Source organism: Archocentrus centrarchus, chromosome 10 (assembly GCF_007364275.1).
Source record: "Archocentrus centrarchus isolate MPI-CPG fArcCen1 chromosome 10, fArcCen1, whole genome shotgun sequence".
Lineage (NCBI taxonomy): Eukaryota > Metazoa > Chordata > Actinopteri > Cichliformes > Cichlidae > Archocentrus > Archocentrus centrarchus.
The window spans coordinates 7,222,839-7,241,428 of record NC_044355.1 but is presented as its reverse complement, the minus strand read 5'-3'; the positions used below and the strand labels follow the sequence as shown (position 1 = coordinate 7,241,428).

General features: G+C 36.5%; 2 protein-coding genes, 1 long non-coding RNA gene and 1 pseudogene across 3 annotated transcripts; 2 read left to right on the top strand and 2 right to left on the bottom strand.

Moving 5' to 3' along the window:
- LOC115787120 (signal-regulatory protein beta-2-like) lies at positions 1 to 1,568 on the bottom strand (annotated as a pseudogene).
- A 4,018-nt stretch (positions 1,569 to 5,586) lies between these two features.
- Positions 5,587 to 7,996, bottom strand: LOC115786503 (uncharacterized). The gene is made up of 4 exons (XM_030738672.1): positions 7,800 to 7,996; positions 7,441 to 7,545; positions 6,824 to 7,031; positions 5,587 to 6,681 (listed from the first exon to the last, which is right to left on the bottom strand). The coding sequence occupies exons 1-4, from the start codon at positions 7,970 to 7,972 to the stop codon at positions 6,217 to 6,219; spliced, it is 951 nt and encodes a 316-aa protein (XP_030594532.1). The 5' UTR covers positions 7,973 to 7,996; the 3' UTR covers positions 5,587 to 6,216.
- A 325-nt stretch (positions 7,997 to 8,321) lies between these two features.
- Positions 8,322 to 9,727, top strand: LOC115786505 (uncharacterized). Its single transcript, XR_004020437.1, has 3 exons — positions 8,322 to 8,481; positions 8,929 to 9,050; positions 9,589 to 9,727. It is a non-coding gene; the product is annotated as an uncharacterized LOC115786505 (long non-coding RNA).
- A 464-nt stretch (positions 9,728 to 10,191) lies between these two features.
- Positions 10,192 to 11,355, top strand: LOC115787118 (protein FAM133-like). The gene is made up of 3 exons (XM_030739693.1): positions 10,192 to 10,222; positions 10,410 to 10,556; positions 10,795 to 11,355. Exons 1-3 carry the CDS (start codon positions 10,192 to 10,194, stop codon positions 11,127 to 11,129), a joined length of 513 nt encoding a protein of 170 aa, XP_030595553.1. The 3' UTR covers positions 11,130 to 11,355.
- The last annotated feature ends 7,235 nt before the right edge of the window (positions 11,356 to 18,590 follow it).

Here is an 18,590-nt window from a genome sequence, read left to right as displayed (position 1 = left end):
TCAGTCCACTGCCTTTTTGGTGTGCCTTCGCTCGACTTTGCCAGCTTTCCATATGGTGAAGGTTGCTACAGAATAAACTAGTGAGTGCTGAACACCCTGTGGAAAAATATAAAAAACAATATCAAAGAAATTTATCAGATTCTAGATGTTAATTACAAATGTCATGAGAAAAGTACAAGAACTTTTCCAGTTTTTTTCCTGATACACACTTTACCTGCTGAGTTACCTGTTGATCACCTCCAACTCTTCCAGCATCTGTTTGTCAAATAGAGAGAGATGATCATACAGTAGGCTGATTTAAACAAGACTATACTGTAAGCCTGGGAAAGTAAAACAATTATGATAGAGTGATGTAAAGAAAGTATCATTATTACCATTGCAACAATTACAAGTTTTCTTCTTGATGGTGTAGATGAGGGAGGCTATAACCACCAGACTTGTAACCAAAGCAGCACACAACAGAAAGAGAGCTGTATTGGCCTTCTGCAAATCCCATGTGTTGGGTGCTGAAAGAATATGAGCACCCAATAATTATGATTATTTTGGTAACATCTATTAAGATAATTCACTGATATTAAGTTATTAAAAATAATAAATATAATTATACCTTTAATGTCCAGTTTTGTTCCATTTCCAAAAATGATCTGTCCACATGTGGCCACAGCACAGTAGTAAGACCCAACATCAGAGGAGCTGATGTTCTTAGAGAAGCTGTAGACACACTTACGTTGGGAAGGAGACTCAGGACTCGTCTCACATTCCTCCCCACTGTTTCCATGAGCATACATTAAACTCAGAGGAGATTTATCTGATTTGGCTCTGAACCAGTACACACCGTGATCTCCAGGACAAGTTTTCTTCTCAGAGTTAGAGAGGACTGAACACTGCAGAGTCACTGGGTCTCCTGGATGGATGGGATCAGATGGAGGTATTTGTATGATCTCAGTGATATCTGGTTCTGTCCCTTTGAGAAAAAAAATAATCATCATCATCAAAAATGTTTTATGTTATTGAGAAACAATTTAGTTGAAAATATTAAATTACCTGCATAAAGTAAAAACTTTGATTTACCTTCGATTCTCAGAAATATTCCCTCCAATAACATCATATGAAGCTGTCTGACTTTGATACAGTAGTAAAAACCAGAATCACTGAGCTTAGTTTTATTGATATGCAGAACAAAGTTTCCAGGTACTTGTTTTGCTGTAATATGAGAAGTATTGTTAACACCCGTATAATCAAAGGTGAATGTTCCTCCCAAGAATTCAAGCCAGCTTCCAGAAACAAGTCTGATCCAATATAATGTTTCCTTGTGCAAAGGTGATTGTTGGCGAACGCACGAAAAAGTCACATTGTTTCCAACATCAGCAGTTTTTGTCACAAAATTGTGATCATTTGTGCAACCTGAAAAAACAAACAAAAAATCCACTTATAATATTCATTAACAAACAGTATTATGGACAAGAGCGAAAAAATATATGTGCTAAATTACTGTAAGAACATGAAAATACTTATAATACTTTAAATACGGCTGCAGTGAATCCTTTCTACATATACTTACTCCCCATTCTGACTATAAGCAGTAAATAAAATCTGATCATCATTTTCTTATTAATCCACATTAACATTAGAGCTCATCATGACATGCCCAACTTTAATGTAGCCCTGCAAAGTGGGAGGGAACAATTTCAGTCAATCTGATTGGCCTTTGCGTTCTCATTTCACTGTCCTACCACAGCGGAAATATCTACTATCTTTCCTACATAAACACATGAAAGAACAACAGTCATGCTTAGCGTGAAGTTGTTCTTTTAGTATTGTGTAATTCACACACATTAAACACAAAACACTCTTTCAATTATATTTTCAGAAGGTCTGAAGTTTTCAGCTGATACTAAAAAGGTAGTCGCACTGGGGTGAAGTCAAATCTACAACGATGTGAAAAAGTATGCCCTCTTTAATTGTAAGGTTTTACACAATAATACATTTTTAATCTAGTCTTCACCAGGCTCTAAAATTATTTAAACACCATCCCAGATGAACAAGAACAGATAAGATAAGATAAGATAAAACTTTAATGATCCCACGACGGGGAAATTTGTGCATTACAGCAGCTCAATACAGAGAAAAAAAAAATGAAAAGGATGAGTAAGAACAAATAACTAAACTAAAAAACTAAAACTAAAATTCAATAGAATAAAATAAAATAGCAAAAAACTATACACATATACATAAGCACTATATACATAAATATATATATATATATATATATATATATATTTACATATACACACATATACACACACGTCAAACACTATATACAGATATCAAAATATTATATACATTTGTAGCCGGTAAGGTACACAGCATACACGGTATGCATTATATGGGTGAGTGTAATAAATAAAATGTATCTGACTGTATGGATAAAGTGATGGCAGTGTAGGTAAAGTGTCCAAGTGACTCAAGACATTATGATGTGTTATACAGTCTAACTACTGTTGGGATGAATGACCTGCGAAAGCGCTCCTTCCTGCAGCGAGGATGTTTCAGTCTCTGACTGAAGGAGCTGCTCAGCTCACCCACGGTCTCATGAAGAGGGTGATGGGGGTTGTTCATGATGGATGTCAGCTTTGCTAACATCCTCCTCTCACCCACCACCATCACAGACTCCAGAGGACATCCCAACACAGAGCTAGACCTCCGCACCAGTTTGTCGATCCTGCTCCTGTCCCTTTCGGTGCATCCACCCCCCCAGCAGGCCACTGCGTAGAAAAGGGCAGATGCTACCACTGAGTCATAAAAAGTCTTTAACAGAGTCCTGCAGACACCAAAGGACCTCAGTCTCCTCAGCAGGTGGAGTCGACTCTGGCCCTTCTTATACAGGACGTCTGTGTTTGTACTCCAGTCCAGCTTGTTATTGAGATGAACACCCAGGTACTTGTAGGAGACCACTGTCTCAATGTCCTTTCCCTGGATGTTCACCAGTGCTGTAGGGGGTGGCTTCCTCCTGAAGTCTATGATCATCTCCTTCGTCTTGCTGGCGTTGATTTGGAGATAACATTTAATACAATTTTATCATCTATGTAGCAAAAATTAAACCAACTTGTTTTTTCAAACTAAGTACATCCCATGAATCAGTACCTTGCAGAACCATCTATAGCATCAATATTGTGAAGTAATCATTTTCTGTATGACTTTATTAGCCTCCCGCATCATTGTAGAAACATTTTTGGCCCAGTGCTTCTGTTCATTGACATTTGCAGGCATTTGTTTTTGCACAGTTGTCTTAAGGTCCCACCACAGCACTTTGGGACATTGAAACATGTCAGTTATTTTCTTTTTGAGCCATTCTGTTTTAAATTTGCTGGTGTGCTGGTGATAACTGTCATGTTCTAGGAGCGTTTAGGCTGTCAGACAGATGGCCTAGACTCTAGAAGCTGTATATAGACTTAAAATTAAAACACAAAAAGGAGCAAAAGTTCGTTCTCCGTTTAACCAGCTGCTTTTACACAGCTGTGCTTTGCACTGTCACGGTTGCTAGGCGACATGAGCTACGCAGATGTGAGGGCAGGTGACGCTGATATGAAGGCTAGACCGTCCAATTTCACAGCCGCTCACTTCCGGTCTTTGCGGTCTTCGTGGGCTGCGAAGGACATAGTTTACGTGGGCTGGGTCCTTCGCAGGATGTGGCCCAGGAATTAATTCCTCATTCCCAGCAAGGAATGAGGAATTAATAATTAAAGGATAAAGAAAAACTCATAGTCAGCTAAATCTACAGCTGGAGTTTTGAGACATAAAATGCTAATATATGATGTATCCATATCAAACATGATACTTATGTGGAAACAGATAAGTGCTACATACACCGATCAAGCATGATATTATGACCGCCTGCCTAATATTGTGTCACTATTTTGCTGCCAAAACATGCCAAACTGAGTCATTGAGGGATGGACTCCACTAGAGCCTTGAAGGCGTGCTGCTCTTCTGGTTTGAGATCTGGGGATCTGAAGGCCAAGTCAACACCTCAAACTCACTGTTGTGCTCCTCAAACCATTCATGAACCACTTTGTTTTGAGGCAGCGTGCATTATCCTGCTGAGCGAGGCCACAGCCATCAGGGAATACTGTTTCCATAAAAGGGTGTATGTGGTCTGCAACAGTGCTTAGGTAGGTGGTACCTGTCAAAATAAAAGCCACATGGATGGCAGGGACAAAGGATTCCCAGCATAACACTGCTCAAAGCATCACACTGCCTCTGTCGGCTTACCTTCTTCCCAAAGTGCATCCTGGTACTGGATGTTCCCCAGGTAAGTGACACACAAGCACCCGGCCATCCACGTGATGTAAAAGAAAATGTGATTCTGATGTTCACATGCTCATCGTTGGCACTTTTGGCAATGGACAGGGGTCAGCATGGTCACCCTGACTGGTTATGGAGCACTACACAAACTGCACTGAGTACTCTGACACCTTTGACACCAGCTGACACCTTTCTATCAGATCCAAGATAAGATATCTTGGTAGCACTTTCTATTACAGCTCGGTAATAATGTGGTAATAAGGGGGTAATAATGGGGTAACAAGCTGGAAACAAAATGTAATAATGGGGTAATATACAGGACATTATCATCCAATTACCAAGGTAATTACCAGCTAATATCCAAGTAATACCACTAGTAACAACAGCGAAAAAGCTGGAAACAGAAGGTAATAATGAGGAAATTTAACGGTTATTGCCATCCAATTATCAAGGTAATTACCAGCTAATATCAAGTAATACTGCTGGTAACAACAGCGGTTACAATTGAGTAATATTCCACTGAAATTTATGTAAATGGATCGTAAGGCCCCCAAAACTGATGGTAATGCTGTGGAAACAGAGATATGCCCATGAGGCTAAACCCTTTAGTAATAGTAGCTTAAAAATGTGGTAAAAATATTGTATGGAGATAGCAATAAGGAAGTAATGTTTATGCATTTAACTTTTCATAATTTTTAATAAATTGTAATAAACGCAAAATTATGAAGTAATATTGGCTAATGTTTTAACATAATAGGATGGTATTACCATGTTATAAGGCTTGAATTAATTATACCTTAGGTTCTCAGCATTCTGCTTTGCTTAATAGCCTAAATATTATGCTTAATGCTTTGGCTTATTAAATGGAAATATTTATGGTAATTTCTTTGTAATAAGCAGGAATCAGGGCTGCAAAATGCAAAACCGACTGTTTCTATGCAATAACCTATTTAAGTAAACTGCAACAAGTGTGAGCATTATCTGGAAATGCTCATGGTAGTTTCTGTGTATTAAGCAGGAATCAGGGCTGCAAAATGCAAAACCGACTGTTTCTATGCAATAACCTATTTAAGTAAACTACAACAAGTGTGAGCATTATCTGGAAATGCTCATGGTAGTTTCTGTGTAATAAGCAGGAATCAGGGCTGCAAAATGCAAAACCGACTGTTTCTATGCAATAACCTATTAAAGCAAACTACAAGAAGTGTGAGCATTATCTGGAAATAATGGTGGTAGGTTCTGTGTAATAAGCAAGAATCAGGCTTGTAAACTGACTGTATTTATTGCCAAGTTAATCACTGAATAAAACAAAAGTCAAGAGTTCTGATGATGAACTGGAAACACATGGAAAATGCTAAACTACCTGTTTGAAAAACATTAAGTATTAGATTTAAAAAAATAAACATGCATAAAACACTCATTAAAAGCTCGCTGGAAAATAACTGCATTGTATTTGTTTGAGGATCACAATATTAAGCATAGCTAAGAGGTCTATTTAAAATAGTTTTTGAAATTGCATAGGAGTGTAGAAGATCCTCTGTCACAGCACATTTTATATCTGGATGACAATGGAATACATATTTTAAATGTCCAATACACAAAAACAAAATGCCATCCATCTATGCATTTTTTCCAGGGGAGCTGGACCCTGTCTCAGCTGTCATTTGCGGGAGATGGGCTACACATTGGACAGGTCACCAGTCTGTCATCGGGCTAATGCCGAGACGAACTATTCACATTTACAACTAGGGTCAATTTACACAGTCAGACCTAGAGCTAATTTAGAATCACCAATTTATCTAACCCCATGCATGACTGTGGGAGGAAGCCAGAGTAGCCAGAGAGAGCCCACACAGATCTGGAGATAACATACAAACTCCATGCAAAAAGGCTCCAGCCACAGGGGTGATGTTATTGTACTGGATGTATGGCTCTTATATCCTTGAAAAGGCGACCAAGGGGTCCATTTCTGTGTTGTCTACCCAGCCAGTAGTTCCACTCAATAAAATGTAGGATCTCTCTCAGTGACTTCTCAGTCATGTTGCCTCTGAAACGGTACACCTCTTGCTTAAAGGTTCTCCAGGACCTTTCTATATGCTGGGTATGTGCTCCTGTAGCAGGGTGAACAAAAAACCTCTGGTGATTGACTTGGTAGTGTATATACCCATGTTGCCTCAGTCTGCAGTAGGAACGCCAAGAGTCACTCAAAATTGTACTTGCAGGTCTAACATATCGCTGTATAATAGGAAGTAGTCTTTCAGAATTTCGTCTGCGAACAAATTTCAACACAGGCCTCCTTCTCCGTTGATTGACTTCCAACAATCCAAAAACCCAGCCTCTCCTGCGCCAAGTAGCACCAAATCGCCCGCGTGCATACTGAAAAATTAGAAGTTTTTGGAAAGAGGACAGTGTTAAGGCATGATTTATTTGCAGTTGTCTGAACAACAATTTCATAGATACAGATGTACCTATCACCATTATTCACCAATTAATATCTTAAATAAATTCATATCTTTACCTTTCTCTTGTGACAAAACTTGCTCTCATCAATGACAACAAAACCATGTCTTCCACCTATTCTCATTTTCCCCCTCCTCTTCAGGTGCTTAACTGCTTGCACACACACCCTCCTTAGTGTCTTGGACATCTTGGACAAAGTGCGGCTGCTTCCACAGACTCCCTCTTCAATTAAGTCCACTTGCCTCAGTCTTAGCCCTTGTGCAAACCTGCAGCAATGTAGTAAACCTATATGAATAATGTTAATGTGATATTAACACAGTTTATTACTGACTTCTTAATCATGTAAAAGGTGTTACTGTTATGTCACATGTATGAAATTATTATAAAATAATAATGTGGTAGAATAGAAGGGATATTACTAAAGGTGGTTCTACACACTACTTAATCATGGGGTGTACTTAGTTAGTACTTAATTTTCATATACTGCTTCTTCATTTTTGCGTAGCTTTTATTAAATAAATAATGAAATGTTGTTGCTGCTCATTCAAGGTTGCATTTACCTAATTTTACAACAGTTTGTGTTTAATATTATGCTATGAGTCAAAATAGTTTACTACATGCAGTACATATGTACTTACTGTTTATCATGACTATATGTATGTCTGTGTAACAAACCTATGCATGAACATCATCCAAGAAGTCAAGGAGGAGCGAGAGCCTGAGAAAATAGACCCATCTCTTATGGATTTGGACATGAATCTATTATGTCTTCGACACACCCTTTGAACAAAATATGCCATTTGGTAAAACATAATGAATACATGAATTAATACATTAAATATCAATAAACAACAATAATAATATTTTAAATTTTTGTGACTGTGCTGATTAGCTGATGGTATTTTACAAAATGTCTTACTAAAGTACTTTCAAAGTACTCTCCAAATGCAAATAACTAACCTAGAAATGTGTAATTCAGGCATATGGAAGACATAGGTCAAATTTAAGAAATTTATAGGAAATCAAGAACTTACCAGCGATATCCATCTCTTGTGTTGCCACCTTTTCTCATTTTCATTTTTCTTTCACACAGAGAGCATCTCTTCTTTTTTGAGAGTAATTTCAGTTTTTGAAGCCATTTTATAAGTACAAGCTTCTTCTTATTTCCCCTTTGTGTTATGTTTAATAATTTTTCAGCGGTGTTCATGTTGAATAGACTGCAAGTCGAGTATGAATCACATACTGGCGCCAGATAGTAAAGCAGCTGTCTGGTCCGTCAGTTAATGGTCCCCCATTCACTCTGCTTCCACGGCAGTAAGAAAAGTAAATAAAAAATAATAAATAACTTCATTCTTTAAGTGCAAAAAGCAAATTTATTTGGATTTATTGTCAATTTAGATTCAGTTAAGTGGGACAATGTACCCCGTTTTCGTTACAGCCGTAGGAGTGCCTGTGCATCACTTTAAATCTTCCCCCTCCAAACTAAGCTCTGCTGGAAAGAACCGGCTGCCAGTAGGTGGCAGACTGCGGTCTGGTGGGAATATGCACATTTTCTTTTATCTCTGGAGGAGAGAGAAAGAAGAAGTTGGCGCCAACAGCCACACTTTGCCTCCTTTTTTGGCGTACCTCACAGTTCCAAGCTGGCAAAAACCACTGGATTACAAGAGTGTCTTTGGAATAAAATCGCCATACTTTCTACTGTTGTAAGGTTGCAAGGTAAGAACATGAATTCTTAATATTACAGAAAATTATGCACATTTTTGTCTTTTTTTGATAACATGCTGTGATGTTTCAGGGTTGGCACATTTTTATTATATATATATATATATATATATATATATATATACATACAACAAAGGAACTAGTTTGTGTCAGTCTGAATCACTGTGTGGTTTATTTTGATCCTGATATTTGATGTTTTGAGGTTTGTCAAAAAATACTTGATATTGGACCATTGTGTATATGTGTAGACCCAGAGGGTTATTGGTTTATAGTCAGGTGTATTTCCTGTATCCTTATTTAAAAAAAAAAAAAAAAAGTTAAATTCTGCACTTTGTATTTGCTTAACTATATTACTGGCTCATTATTAACGATAGCCATTAAATATTCCAAAGTTACCAGTAAACCATTGAATGTTTCCAATACAATATTCTAACATTTCAGAGCTATGCCTTTAAGAAGAAGGTACAACACAGCCAACCAGGTACATCCATCTGTGAGTGCTGATGGCAGTGCTGGATCTGCACAGGTGGAACAACTTGACAATGTAGAGGGTAAAGGAGAAAGTAAGTATACAATCTTATCCACAAGCATTAATTGACTACACTCATGTAGGCTTTTTCAGTATGACACCTTTAATGCACCAGTATTTATAAATCACTACCCCCTAATTCTATACTCCTCTCAAACTTCCTACAGTTCACTATTAAGTCTTCAAAAATACAGGGGGAAAATACCTATCATTACTCATTTTTGTAAGCGCAAACTGTTATATATGTTAAAAAGCATTCTGTTGTAGAATTTGACTGTATTCACAAGTAAAGTTTGAAGCAAAAGTTAGTATTTATTGGCAGCCATAGACTGAAACGTAACATATATTTTAGAATCTGCTAATAACACAACAGTGAAGACACCGAAATAATTTAATTGTTGTAGAAGAAGAACATTATGGAAAAGAGAAACTCAAATAAAAAACCCAACAATGTTGCCATACATTGTATAATACAATTAAAACATCAAAATTGATTCCTTGGTTTTCATTGTATCTAAACATGTCCTTTTTCTTTTGTTTTGTGATGATATATATTTTTTTTACCATTATAGCGCCAGGAACTCCATCTACGTTGGCTCCAACTGCTACAGCAATAATTCAGCAGCTAAGAGACAAAATTACTGTCCTTGAAGATGAAAGAAATTTCCTCAGAGAACAGCTGAAAAAAGCACTGGATAACATCCCTACTACTTCAGGTGAAACACAGAAATTGTGATCTGCTTTGATTGATTGATAATTTAAAAATGCAATATGGCTTATATATATATATATATATATATATATATATATATATATATATATATATAAAAACAGAGGACACCTACAATCTATAACCTCATCCATTTTTTTAGAGTTTATAATCTAACCTGTTGAAGAACTTCAACTGTCAGTCATCTTCCATCAGTCCGGTCAATGAAAAAAATGGTTTGTTTTTAGAGTCGTGGCCAAAGGCTTCAGCAGTTGCAACACTAAGAAAGCAAAATTTATTTGCCAGTAACAGTTTTTGAAAAATATGAATTGCTTGCGAGTTAGCACTCTGTGTTGACCCTGCGACAGGCTAGCGACCTGTACAGGGTGTACCCTGCCTCTTGCCCTATGTCAGCTGGGAGAGGCTCCAGCCCCCCCGTGACCCTGAAAAGGATAAGCGGAAGAGAATGGATGGATGGATGGACGGACGAATTGTTTGTGATAGATTTTCACTGTGTCATAGACACATTTATAAATAATTTAATATAAACATGTAAAAGTAGATGGATACAAAACTTTGTGCCATTGTCACAACTTTTGATCACAACTGTATACTCCACTTGTCTCTTTTTCACAGTACACTTTATTTTATTTTTTTATTTATTTTTTTTTTTACAATTCTCAGCAAAACGACATCATTTCCCCTCAAGTTCCAGTTCCTCAGATTCATCAGCCTCAGACTCTGAGTCGTCTTCTTCACCGAGTGACGGGAAAAAGAGCAAGAAGGCCAAGAAGAAGAAGAAGAAGAAAGTGTCACAGTTTGGCAAAAGAAGTATGTTATGTAGCAGTTAACATTCTTTTTTTACATTTTTTTTTAGAAAATGTCAGATTTGCTGACACAGTCATATAGCTATGTGTCACAGTGAGTTCTGTCTTGTATGACTGCTCAGTTGTGTGATTTAACATTTTAGGTATTAAGAGTGTAAATATTGGAAACAATTCAACACATATATACTTACTTGTTCATGCCTCTGGATGTGTTGTGATTGTTTTGTTCTTGGCTTTTACAGTGAAACACCCAGAAGATGTCAAACACAGGTATATGTTTGTTCTTAAAACATTCAAGAAAACACACAGCCTGAACCGAAGTTGTGAAAAACTCAACGTGGATCGAAACACTATTGCCTACACAGCCGTCATTGCTGAAGTCCTTTTGGTAGCGGACAGCAAGGAGAAATGTAGGGTTCCACCCTTTACTGGCGGCTCACTCCTTAAGTATGCAAAAGAGGTGAAGGTTTTCCTTGATGATGAGCCAGAGTTAAGAGCAAGAATAGACAAAAAGAAAAAAGAGAGAGTTGTTGCCCATCTCTTACAAAATCAAAGGGAATTAGGAAGTTCTTCTTGATTTTTTCTATTTTTTTGTCACAACCTTTTGAGAAAATGTTTGCAGTTTTAACATGAATAGTTTAGTTAATGAGAAGTCTGTTTTTTCCAGCTATTTCCAGGATTGGATGATGTTTTATTAATTTCTTTGTGATAACTATTCATGTGTGATAAGTTTTTCTTTGAATATTACCCATAAGAAGTGAAACCATAGGGTTGTTTTATTGATTTACTTTGTTTTATTTTTTCGCATGTCTTTGTGTTGTTGATGTTGGTTGTTTGTTTGTATTTTCATTTTGTAAATCCTGATCTCATATCTTAGAATAGAATATTTCTTTATTTACTTATGTTCAGGCATTGATCAAGTTATCATTTTTATAAGGTTGCTTCAAGTTTATCCATGTTGTGTTATACAGACATTGCTTTGTTCTTTAAGGAAAATGACAATAAAACTGCAAGTTCATGAAGGAATTTGGTCAGCATTTTTAGTTTAGTATATGTAAACAAGCAGAAATTTCTTCTTGTAATCTGATGGTTTTTGCAGTTATTGCTATAGAACCTACCACCATTATTTCCAGATCATGCTCACACTTCTTGTAGTTTGCTTTAATAGGTTATTACATAGAAACAGTCGGTTTTGCATTTTGCAGCCCTGATTCCTGCTTATTACACAGAAACTACCACCATTATTTCCAGATAATGCTCACACTTGTTGTAGTTTACTTAAATAGGTTATTGCATAGAAACAGTCGGTTTTGCATTTTGCAGCCCTGATTCCTGCTTATTACACAGAAACTACCATGAGCATTTCCAGATAATGCTCACACTTGTTGCAGTTTACTTAAATAGGTTATTGCATAGAAACAGTCGGTTTTGCATTTTGCAGCCCTGATTCCTGCTTATTACAAAGAAATTACCATAAATATTTCCATTTAATAAGCCAAAGCATTAAGCATAATATTTAGGCTATTAAGCAAAGCAGAATGCTGAGAACCTAAGGTATAATTAATTCAAGCCTTATAACATGGTAATACCATCCTATTATGTTAAAACATTAGCCAATATTACTTCATAATTTTGCGTTTATTACAATTTATTAAAAATTATGAAAAGTTAAATGCATAAACATTACTTCCTTATTGCTATCTCCATACAATATTTTTACCACATTTTTAAGCTACTATTACTAAAGGGTTTAGCCTCATGGGCATATCTCTGTTTCCACAGCATTACCATCAGTTTTGGGGGCCTTACGATCCATTTACATAAATTTCAGTGGAATATTACTCAATTGTAACCGCTGTTGTTACCAGCAGTATTACTTGATATTAGCTGGTAATTACCTTGATAATTGGATGGCAATAACCGTTAAATTTCCTCATTATTACCTTCTGTTTCCAGCTTTTTCGCTGTTGTTACTAGTGGTATTACTTGGATATTAGCTGGTAATTACCTTGGTAATTGGATGATAATGTCCTGTATATTACCCCATTATTACCTTTTGTTTCCAGCTTGTTACCCCATTATTACCCCCTTATTACCACATTATTACCGAGCTGTAATAGAAAGTGCTACCGATATCTTTATTGTCACTGCACAATGCAATTAAATTTTGTTGTAGCTATCCTCCAGGTGCCAAAATAATAACTACAAGATAAGAAATATGAGTAAAATAAATAAAGATCTGGTATTTACAGTAAGCAGAGGTAGTATGATGCAATATTTACAGTGAGTGGCAATATAAATGGCAATAAACTGTTTATTGCCAGCATGATCTTTTTCGGCAATTTGAGCTACGGTATTTCATCTATCAGACCACACAGACCAGCCTTTTCTCCCCAAGTGCATCAATGAGCCTTGTCTGCCCATGACCCATCACTGGTTCCTCACTGTTCATTGCTTGGAGCACATTCGATAAATACTGAGCTCTGCACATCGTGAACATCCAACACGAGCTGCAGTTTTATAGATGTTCTGATTGAGTTGTCTAGCCATCACAATTAGGCCCTAAAACTCATAAAATCCTTAGACTTCCTCTTTTTCCTTCTTCTAACACCTCAACTTTGAGGACAAAATGTTCACTTGCTCCCTGATAACATCTCACCCACTAACAGGTGCCCTTATGAAGAGATAATCAGTATTATCCACTTCACCATTCAGTGTCCATAATGTTATGCTTGATCAGTGTTTATTATTGTGTTTTTTGCTAATTTACTCAGCGAATGAAAAACACAGCTGCAATTCATGTAAACTTGAGCGTTGTTGTGGTCAGACTTTCAACCCAGGGTGTGAATAAAAAGGGGCTTTTCTTCCTCCCACTGTCTTTTGCACTCTTCAGCTAGCTGCTACCTCTTATACACTGTTTTATTTAAAAGGTTAAATGGAACAGCACAATATTGTTGCTGTTACATTATTATATTTTTATTTTAGAAAGTTTGACTTTCTATTGCATGGGACTGAACAGGAGTGGCCCTCCAGTCTCATTGTAAGGCCTGTATAATGACGATAAATGTATTCTATTCTATTCTATTCTATTCTGAGTGCAGTTAAATGGTACAAAAGGGTCAGACACATGATCAGACTTTTCCCTCCATTATGCTCTAAGCATTTCAATCACACTATCATGTGGTGTTTTCATTGGCAGTTATAGAGACACAAATGAGTGCAAATCAGTAACTACCCCACCACCACCAGCACCACCACTGGTGATTTTAGTAAAAACATGATTTAAGATGTTTTGCCAAAATTATGTTGAATGAATCATTAGATTTATATTGAATAAGATGCAAACAGTTAAAAATGCTCCTTACATTTTTAAACACAAGAAAGATGCATACATTTGGCCTTTGAATAAAGACATTAATAAACAAGTATAACAGTCAGGTCAATTTGTTCATCTGCTGTCAGCCAGCTGAAGCATATCACAGGTATGCTTTCAAATCATGGTGAGATCTCAGAGTGAGGTCTGTACTGAGAAAACAGTGGTTTGTCAAATGGTGGCAAAATGGCCGATCACTGCCTGAAGCTGCAGCTGAAAATTCAGAATCCTGTAACACAGTTTCAGTCTTTAAAAATATTAATATTGTATTAATAGTTATAAAGATGAGAACTCTATTATGCTTTGGTGGAGTCCTTGTTTCTTTACAATGTAAGAGTTTGTTGTATTTGTCAGAAAATAATGACAAACAGTAAAGAAAACTCACACAGTTCACATTTTGATGTGTTGTTTTATTCTAAAATGTGCAAAAAAAAAAAGTTCTGTCATATTGATAAATTGTTGTAATCTTTCTCTTTGTCTCTGTCTCAGATAGACTTGTTTGTGCGGTCTCCACACCTCTTGAGTTTATGAGTGGTTTAGGACACGTTTCTTCTCATCGTCACCTGTATCTTTTCTTCATATTCACAAGTGAACTCATACAGTGTAACTCAGTTTGGTTGTGAAGTCCTCATTTCTTGCTCGCAGTTGAGATGATGTAGTTCCATGTATGAAAAATAGATCCAAAGCAGAAACGCCCTAAACCGGCATTCTTTTGACTGATGAGGAGGAGTCAACTCCTACATTTGTCAGTGGGGGAAACTGTTATAGAAAGTAACTTCAGTCATCCTTTATGTAGTCAGATTAAAAACAGTGATAACTTATAACACACTGCTACCAAAAATTACTAACTGATACATATTTTCATCAACTGAAAATAATACAGCATGTTTGCTAAATAGGTAGAGGGTAATTTGTCACATTTCCACCAACGACCTATTTCTGCTTTGGAAACATTCATCACCTAGTGACTGAATGTTCCATCTCAGTAGTGTGAGAGAAGAGGGCTGCGCCACAATGATGATAAAACTGACGGTTCTCATTCTTCTTTGTGCACCAGGTAAGTGCAATTCTTTTTAGTGATAAATAATATGATGGAAAACATCTGTACTGGGCTCTGTGTGAAATCACAATAATCCATCTTAGCCATGAATCTTTCTACAAGTATTTACATTGATATTGTCATACTGTGTTGAAACTGTTATTATTCTTTATTTTGCAGCCCTGATTCAGACTGCAGATGTTCCTCAGCCGATTTCTTGGACTTCTGTTGAACTTGGTGGCAATGTTACTTTTGTTTGTAATGTCTCTAACTCGAATTTTAAATTCCTTTACTGGTATAAACAGTCTCTTGGACATTTGGTCCAAACTGTTGCCAGTGTAATTTATAACCAAATGACTATTTCTAATGAATTTAAAGATTCACGTTTCTCAGTGATAAAAGGGGCGTCTCAGTATTATTTTACTATCAGAAATGTCAGTAAAGAGGATGAAGCAACATATTTCTGTCACACTGGAACAGAGTATACTCCAAAGTTCAGCAGTGGTAAATTCTTGTTTGTGAATGGTAAAATTATTTTATTTTCTCTGCAAGTCTTACTGAACACTTTCAAAATTTAATTAATTACCAATGATTTATGTTATAAATTTGTCTTAATTCACAGGTCACAATCACCAGAAACCTGTTTATGTGAAACAAAGTCCACAGAAGACATCGGTTCCTCTGGGAGACTCAGTGACATTCAACTGTTCACTTCTTTTTAAGAATGAAGAAACCGGAGTCCTGTGTCCAGATGAACACAGAGTGTACTGGTTCAGAGCTGGAGCGGAAAGATTTGATCCAAACATCATTTACGCTCACAGGAACAGCAGAAACAAAGATGCGAAGAGAAGTTGTGTCTACAGTCTGTCCAAAACTATACAAAACTCCACTGATGCTGGGATTTACTACTGCGCTGTGGTCACATGTGGAGAGATCCTGTTTGGTGAAGGAACACAAGTGGAGACAAGTATGAATTTAATGTTTGTATTTAAATCATAAATAATCTCACATTAAAGCATTCTTAATATATATATTATACACTGGCTTATTTGATTATCAACTTTGACCTTTTGTTAAAGTTGACAAAAAAATCAACTCAATAAATTTGATACATATTTATAATATCATGGAATTGCATATGAATAGCACACCATTTGTAACATATTTAGCAATATGTCCTATGAAATGACACCTCAAAAGCAAAAAATGAGCAGTGATAACACACAAGGTGACTTACAGGGTTTTTCTTTTTATATGTCTTTATAGTAGGCTGTCCACAGCCTGATCTTAGAGATATTAGAAATATGATAAAATAAAGGGCCCATTTAACATGAATACTAGTGTTTTTAGAACTGTATGCAAATCCTTTAATTGATAAATTAGTGTTTGTTATAGGCAATAATCTGTAATACACAGATTAACAAAAATGGGTAACACTTTATTTGAAGGGGTGTACATAAGACTGACATAACACTGTTATAAACATGACACAATACCTGTCACGAACAGGAAGGAGTGTCCATGAGTGTTTATGACTGTTGTCATTAAGTGTCATTTGGTAAATTATGACACTTTTAATGCAAAGTTGACTTTTAAACAATGTCAAATTTGCATTAAAAGTGTCAAAAGTGTCATAATTTACCAAATGACACTTAATGACAACAGTCATAAACACTCATGGAGACTCCTTCCTGTTCGTGACAGGTATTGTGTAATGTTTATGACAGTGTCATGTTAGTCTTATGTACACCCCTTCAAATAAAGTGTTACCCAAAAATGGGATCTTGTTAAATAAACATTTCTAACAACCAATCATATAAAGTCTATATTAAAATATATCCTTACTGTCCTTTGGGATGTTTTCATAATTCAGGATCTGAAATGGAACCTGTTGTTCTTGTTCTTGGAGTACTGCTGGCCTGCTGTGTTGCTGTTATTGCCTTTTTTCTGCTTTTCTACATAAGACAAAGGAACACTGCTGAAAATGGCAAAGGTAGGTTCTCTATATGTTTATACACTACTTACAAAAATGAAGGAACACTTTTTTATCAGAGTATAAAATCAAGTCAATTAAATTTCTAGGATATTGATCTGGTCAGTTAAGAAGCAGAGGGACTTGTTAAGTACAGACAATCAAAGAAACACCTAGGCATGCAGACTGTTTCTACAAACATTTATAAAAGAATGGGTAATACATCCTCACTGCGTATAACTTTGGATACTGTGGCTCCTCTGAAAAGGAAAGCTTCAAATCAGAAGTGCCTGACTCCGTGGTATAATTCACAAACGCACAGCTTAAAGCAGATAACCCGAAAGCTGGAGAGGGAATGGCGTCTCACTAAATTAGAAGATGCTCATTTAGCCTGGAAAAAGAGTTTGTTGCTCTATAAAAAAGCCCTCCGTAAAGCTAGGACATCTTACTATTCATCATTAATTGAAGAAAATAAGAACAACCCCAGGTTTCTTTTCAGCACTGTAGCCAGGCTGACAAAGAGTCAGAGCTCTGTAGAGCCGAGTATTCCTTTCACGTTAACTAGTAGTGACTTCATGGATTTCTTTACAAATAAAATTTTAGACATTAGAGAAAAAATTATTCATAACCATCTCAAAGATTATTCTTCATGTTCGGCTGCTTTCAGCACTGCTGGTATTTGTTTAGACTCTTTTGCTCCAGTTGATCTTTCAGAGTTAACTTCAATAGTTACTTCCTCCAAACCAGCAACATGTTTGTTAGATCCCATTCCTACTAGACTGTTCAAAGAAGTCTTTCCAATTATTGATGCTTCAATCTTAAAAATGATCAATCAGTCTTTATTAGTTGGCTATGTACCACAGACCTTCAAGGTGGCTGTAATTAAACCTCTGCTTAAAAAGCCATCACTTGACCCAGCTGTCTTAGCAAATTATAGGCCAATCTCCAACCTTCCTTTTCTCTCAAAGATTCTTGAAAGAGTAGTTGTAAAACAGCTAACTGATCATCTGCAGAGGAACGGTTTATTTGAAGAGTTTCAGTCAGGTTTCAGAATTCATCACAGTACAGAAACAGCATTAGTGAAGGTTACAAATGATCTTCTTACAGCCTCTGACAGTGGACTCATCTCTGTTCTTGTCCTGTTGGACCTCAGTGCAGCTTTTGATACTGTTGACCATAACATTTTATTACAGAGATTAGAGCTTGCTATAGGTATTAAAGGTACTGCACTGCAGTGGTTTGAATCATATTTATCTCATAGACTCCAATTTGTTCATGTAAATGGGGAGTCTTCTTCACACACTAAGGTTAATTATGGAGTTCCACAGGGTTCTGTGCTAGGACCAATTTTATTTACATTATACATGCTTCCCTTAGGCAGTATTATTAGAAAGCACTGCATCAATTTTCATTGTTATGCAGATGATACTCAGCTTTACCTATCAATGAAGCCAGATGACACACATCAATTAGTTAAACTGCAGGAATGTCTTAAAGATATTTAGGCCTGGATGACCTCTAATTTCCTGCTTCTAAATTCAGATAAAACTGAAATTCTTGTTCTCTGCCCCACAAATCTTAGAAACATGGTGTCTAACCAGATACTTACTCTGGATGGCATTACTTTGGCCTCCAGTAACACTGTGAAAAATCT

Bases quoted from the DNA above. Each gene is read 5' to 3' on its own strand.
- LOC115786503 (XM_030738672.1), bottom strand. From the start codon at position 7,972: ATGAACACCGCTGAAAAATTATTAAACATAACACAAAGGGGAAATAAG. The intron at 7,032-7,440 runs GTTTGTTACACA...ACATTGCTGCAG, and splicing joins TGGATGATGTTCATGCATAG to GTTTGCACAAGGGCTAAGAC. The intron at 6,682-6,823 runs GTAAAGATATGA...CTAATTTTTCAG, and splicing joins AGTTTTGTCACAAGAGAAAG to TATGCACGCGGGCGATTTGG.
- LOC115787118 (XM_030739693.1), top strand. From the start codon at position 10,192: ATGGATGGATGGATGGACGGACGAATTGTTT. The intron at 10,223-10,409 runs GTGATAGATTTT...TACAATTCTCAG, and splicing joins GATGGACGGACGAATTGTTT to CAAAACGACATCATTTCCCC. The intron at 10,557-10,794 runs GTATGTTATGTA...TGGCTTTTACAG, and splicing joins GTCACAGTTTGGCAAAAGAA to TGAAACACCCAGAAGATGTC.